Source organism: Carica papaya, chromosome 2, assembly GCF_054855325.1.
Source record: "Carica papaya isolate Zhongbai chromosome 2, ASM5485532v1, whole genome shotgun sequence".
NCBI classification, from domain to species: Eukaryota; Viridiplantae; Streptophyta; class Magnoliopsida; order Brassicales; family Caricaceae; genus Carica; species Carica papaya.
The window spans coordinates 30,763,083-30,769,082 of NC_142310.1; the positions used below are offsets into that span (position 1 = coordinate 30,763,083).

The 6,000-nt window shown below is 34.4% G+C and overlaps 1 protein-coding gene across 1 annotated transcript; it reads left to right on the forward strand.

Annotated features, from left to right (window-relative positions):
* Positions 1 to 408: 408 nt before the first annotated feature.
* LOC110823824 (putative caffeoyl-CoA O-methyltransferase At1g67980) lies at positions 409 to 2,301 on the forward strand. The gene is made up of 5 exons (XM_022054306.2): positions 409 to 578; positions 1,354 to 1,439; positions 1,522 to 1,666; positions 1,745 to 1,876; positions 1,959 to 2,301. Exons 1-5 carry the CDS (start codon positions 528 to 530, stop codon positions 2,244 to 2,246), a joined length of 702 nt encoding a protein of 233 aa, XP_021909998.1. The 5' UTR covers positions 409 to 527; the 3' UTR covers positions 2,247 to 2,301.
* The last annotated feature ends 3,699 nt before the right edge of the window (positions 2,302 to 6,000 follow it).

The following is a 6,000-nucleotide window of genomic DNA, read 5'->3' on the forward strand; positions in this document are numbered from 1 at the left end:
ATTGGATATTTACAATTATTGTAATTACACTAATTTAAGAAACTTAATCATTAAAGAATAATAATTTTTCTAGTAATTAAAGTGAAATTTAAATTGATCATCGTAATTTTATTAATATATTAATAATTTAAATTAAATTTTACATTATTCGAAAGGGTTAAATTATAGTTTTTTATTTCGTTGCTGTTTTATTCTTATAGAAGTGGGTTGTGATGTGGTTACCTTTTTTATTTTTTATTTTTTATTTTTGCCCTTTGTCATATAATAATGAAGTTTTCTTTTTAAAAAAATAAATAATGTGGCACGGACGGATGTAAACCCGTAGTTCTATAACATTAATAAATATTTATTTATTTATTTTATAATAAGAAAGAAAAAGAAGAGCATATAAATTGAAGAAAGCGAGGCGGTGGTAAATTAAAAAGAAAAGTACATAACTAACTCCTTAAAGAAGGGGAGGGTTGTTGGGTCACGCTTGCTCATAGCAGCAGTCTGCAGAGAAAACAGATCACTCCATTTCCATTTCCATGGCGTCCTTGCCTCCTAAAGGTATTCTCAAGACCGATTCTCTTTTGAAGGTACTCTCCTCCATCCTCATTCTTCTTTTTTTTATTTTTTTTATTTTATTATTATGTTATTCTACTTCTTCCTCCTTTTCTTGTTTCTCTTTCTGTGAGAGTTGATCATCTCTAAAACGACGCAGTATTGGGATCTGAGGATACCCATTTGAGAAAGTTTCCTCTCTCTGTTTTCTTTTTGTTTTTGGGTTGCTGGGGGGTGGGTGGGAAGATTCGCAGAGAAGAAAAAGGAAAACAGAGAGAGTTTAGCAGGCAGCTGCACTCCCTCCAGGAAAATACTTTAAACTATTAGTATTGTTATTAGCTTGTTTTAATTTTAATGTAAGTGAAAAAGAATATATTTATATTGATAAAGTAAATGTGTTTTATGTTGAATGCTCCTGCAACGCATAACATAGAAGTTTCCGATCCGACGTCGTTTCGTTGGATGCATCCCTCTCTCTGCTAAATCTGCAAACTCCGGCCCTCTAAAATTACTCTTAAATCTTTGGGTAAAAAATTAAAATCCAAAAGGGTGGTAGAAAAAAGATTAACTCGAATAATTTGCAGTAAATGTTCGTTAGATAATGCTTTTGCGGTATTGAGTTTCGGTCTCTTTTATTCAGTAACAATTTTTTAATTCTTTTCTTACAATAGGAAAATTATAAAATATTTTGTAATTAATTAATTAATTAAGTCTCTTTTCTAGAAATGAGTAATGGTAATTAATGAACGAAGCTTAGGTCATTGGTCATAAAATATAATAATTTAATTTAATTTAATTTATGATGTCCAGTACGTGTACGAGACAAGTGTTTACCCAAGGGAGCACGCCCAACTGAAACAACTAAGAGAAGCCACTGTAGAAAAATACCCTGAAAGGTAAGTGATATAATTACTTTACCTAATTCATTAATTAATCAATAATTAATACAAATAAAAAAGTAATTAATGGTATTTGCAGAAGCTTAATGGGTGTACCAGTTGATGAAGGGCAGTTCTTGCAATTGCTACTGAATGTGGCCAATGCTAAAAAGACTTTAGAGATTGGTGTATTTACAGGCTATTCTCTCTTGGCCACTGCACTTGCCTTGCCTCCTGATGGCCAGGTAATCACATATACATATATATATATATATATATTTATGTATCGTTAATTCATACATGGGTTATTTTTGGCCATGCAGATCACAGCAATAGATATAAATAGAGAAGCTTATGAAGTGGGATTACCATTCATAAAAGAAGCAGGAGTAGAACATAAGATCGACTTCATAGAGGCAGATGCCCTTACAACCTTAACCCACTTGTTAAACCACGTAAGTTCCAATTCAATCTCTTATACCAGATGAAAATGTTAATATATATTACATGATGATGAAAATCTTAATATACATGCAGGATAATAAACCCGAATTTGATTTTGTATTTGTCGATGCTGACAAGGTAAGTTACACAAAATATCATGAGAAATTAATAGAATTGGTTAAGATTGGAGGTTTAATTGCCTACGATAATACATTATGGTTCGGATTCGTGGCCGAAGAGGAAGAGAAAGTACCGGATGTAGCAAAGATGTCAAGAAAGAGCATTTTAGATTTCAATAAACAATTGGCTTGTGATGATCGTTTTCAAATTTCACAAGTTTCAATTGGTGATGGTCTTACATTGTGTCGAAGGTTGTATTAACTGGAAAATGTCTTTAAACATAATCAAATCTAATGTGACCGTTAATTATGTTTTATGTTCTAAAAGTAATAGACAACTTTTTCTTTAAATACATAATATATTATATTTAGATATATTTATATATTATATTTATAATATAAATATTGTAATGACTTGAGACTTAAAAGGAAATAAATTTATATTTTCAAATGCAGAAGCAAGCAATAATATTAAAATTTACATTTCTTACACAATAAATTAGAATACATAATAGAGTTACGGAAATGTCTCTACTACAGCGACTTGTAAAGAGAAACAAATAAATGATTTAAAACATTAGATAAATGTCCTAGGGGTTAATCTTCACAAACTCTTGAAGGAGTCCGAAAAGTAAACTACTCACAACTTTCTTACTGATCGGCATCTAGATCTTGGTGCTCTTGATTTGAAATATTTAATAAAAGAATAAACTACACTATCCTATTAAGAATATCACACTAATCACTGATACGAAAAATTGAAGGTTAATAAAAATTCCAAAAATAACTAATTGAGCCCTTAATTTAAGTAAATTCATTTATCATGAAAAAAAAATTATTTATTCTATACTTACCATTACGAGTTTTTCAAAAATCAACCTATAAAGACCCATATCCATATAACTTTCAATTTCACGCACAAGTGAACAAGAAACGATAATTTTTCTTTTTTTTACATGCTTACTAGTATCCCTTAGGGTTCATAGAGATGTTCCCCTACGCGTGAACCCAATATCCAAATTTATCAATTAACCAGTCATTCACATACCCCGTCCAGTAATGGACGCCAAACATTCCATCGTCACGATACCCCGTCCGATATGAGAGTGAACTATATCTTCAAAACCTTTTCGGTATTGAATTTTCCAACCCGTCCGACTGAGGTAACGCTCAGGTAGGGTTCACTATGTATCGATCCCATCCGCCCTTTCTCAGGATATCCAGTTAGCCTTTCACATAAAGATTCACATCAACAAAACAACCACCAAGCGCATACCAATATCTTATATTATATTCACAGATTAATTAAACAGTATTTATGTAAACAATACAATTTCATACATTAATAGCCAAAAAACGTAGTGAGGGCCTTTATTTCCAATCAGTCAATCGGATCAATAAAATAATGATTAGGCAGTCCATAAACGAGAAAATAATTAAAAATAATAATTAAAGCACATGACGAAATAATAATCAATTTAGACAGCATAGTAAAATGAATAGGCAACACATACAAACTATGACAAATATAAACTGACCGGTTCTACCTCCACTAGTGACCTATAATTATTTTTAGGATTTTTTTGTTTAATTTTTCACAAAACATAAAATTATTGATTATTAAACCTCAATTTACCGTAACAAAGAATAGGGTGAGGGATTCTTACCCAGATCAGTATTTCAAAATATCGTACTATCTACTATGTCTCCTAACGGATCCCATATTTCCTTAATTTTTCGTACGAAAATCAAAATACTTATCACATACCTAAAAATAACTCAAAAAATCTAAAATTGGTGTTGAAAAATATTTCTGGCCAATTTTAGGGTTCCAACACGGCAGCAGTTCACCTCGGTCTGGCCGGTTTTAATCGATTTTGGTCGATTTTACATGTATCCTTGCGAAAAAATACATTAAGAGGCATCGGTTGGATAGAAAATAAAAAAATAAACCTACCGACACGATCGGGGGGGAAGGGGTACGGCAGCTCCGTCGGTTCTCCTTCGCGATTGAGGTTTCTTCTTCGACTAACTTACATAGAAAAATGACAATGAACACAATACTCAAAAATTTATGTGAAACATAAAATGGAAAGAGGGGATCATCAGAGAGGGTTTAGCGTTTTGGCCGCGGCAGCTTTATCGGGCTTTGCCAGCATTTTCTAGCTCACTTGCTGTCCTTTTTGCTCTGATATGGCCATAGAAATACTCAAAATTGAATTTCGAGTGCGGAAGAAATTTTTTTACTTTTTTTGGTGGTCCGCGATGGCTTCGGTGCGGCAGCGACTAGGGATCAGCCTCTTTCTCCAGCGGTTGGGGATCGACCTCCTTCTCCAGCGGCAGGGGATCAACCTCCTTCTCCAGTATCTGGTTCTTCTTCTCCAGTAAGGGCTGGGCGGCTAGGGTTAGGTTCTCATGTGATGGAATGTTTAAATACTCATCTCGTGCCCATCTAGGTCGTTCGTTCGAGGACATGTGGAACGATGGGGTCCGTTCGATGATTTTTCATTTAGGTTGATTGTATGGATGAATCTAAACCGTCCATTGCAATCAATCTCTTCCATCTGATCGCATTTAAAGATGTGATATGGGCCGTCAGATCGTCCAGGCACACGATTAGCCACGTGGCCTTCTTCATGGAGCCGATGTTAGCCTGTCTCGCACGCGACATGCTCTGATTCACTCGAATTTGTGACTGAGCCGTCCCACGTGGTCAAACATTTTTTTTTACGATTTAGCACTATGTTTTTAATTTTTCTTTCAAAAACGCCCTGCATATTCAAAATTTCACCCCTTTTCCCCAAAATTATTTTTAATTTCACATCTTTTTTCTCAAAATTTAACAAAATTATATTGAAATAAAATTACATTAATTATTTATATAATTTTTTTAAACAAAAAAATTATCCCAGGCTGATTTTCGGGCCCGGGTATTACAACTCTCCCCCCTTAAGAAAAATTTGGTCCCTCAAATTTGTTACCCTCTCTCTTAGGTAAGCAAATGAGAGTATTGTGTTTTAAAGTCTAATTCTAGTTCTCAAGTGGCATCTCCCTGCGTGTGATTCTGCCATTGGACTTTGACGAAAGGAATCTCTCTGTTGTGAAACAATCTACTTTTTTTATTCACAATGTTTACTGGTATCTTTTCATAGAATAGATCCTTCTGGAGTTAAAGGGGTTCGAGGGACAAGATGTCTGAAATATCTAGGTCGTACTTGTGTAGCATGAACACATAAAATATATTATAGACTCTAGATAGCTCTTGTTGTAGTGCTAGTCTGTAGGCAGACGTACCAATTATATCTAAAATTTCAAAGGTCTCAATGAACCAGGGATTTAATTTTCCCAATGAAAGGGTGACTTTAAGAAATACTTGATCGCCTTTCTCAATTTCTAAATTCCTCTTCTAGGTATCCGCATAACTCTTCTGCATTCTCTGAGCTGTTTGGCTATTTTTCCTAATCTTAATTATCTTAACTGTAGTCTCATCCACAAGATCTTGGCCAAATAATTTTCTATTACTCACCTCTTCCCAGCAGATGCAACTTACAAGGTCGGCCATATAATGCCTCATATGGGACCATGTCAATGCTTGCTTGATAGTTGTTATTATAGGCAAACTCTATCAAAGGTAGACGATCATCCCAATCTCCCCCAAAGTCTATAACACAAATCCGGAGTATATCCTCCAGTGTGCGAAATGTCCTCTCTGATTGCCCATCAGTTTGAGGGTATAATGTGGTGCTAAGAGACAGTTTCGTCCCCATGATTTGCTAAAAATTAGACCAAAATCTAGAAGTGAATCTAGTGTTTCTGTCGGATACCACTGTCACTAGAAGTTCATATAACCTAACTATCTCCTGAATATAGATTCTTCCTACCTTGTTCAAGGGGTCGGTCACCTTGATAGTCAAGAAGTGAGAGAACATGGTGAGTCAGTCGATAATTTACCCAGATAGCATCATGTATTGACCGTGTCTTAGGCAATCCTGTCCCGAAGTCCATTGTGATATGTT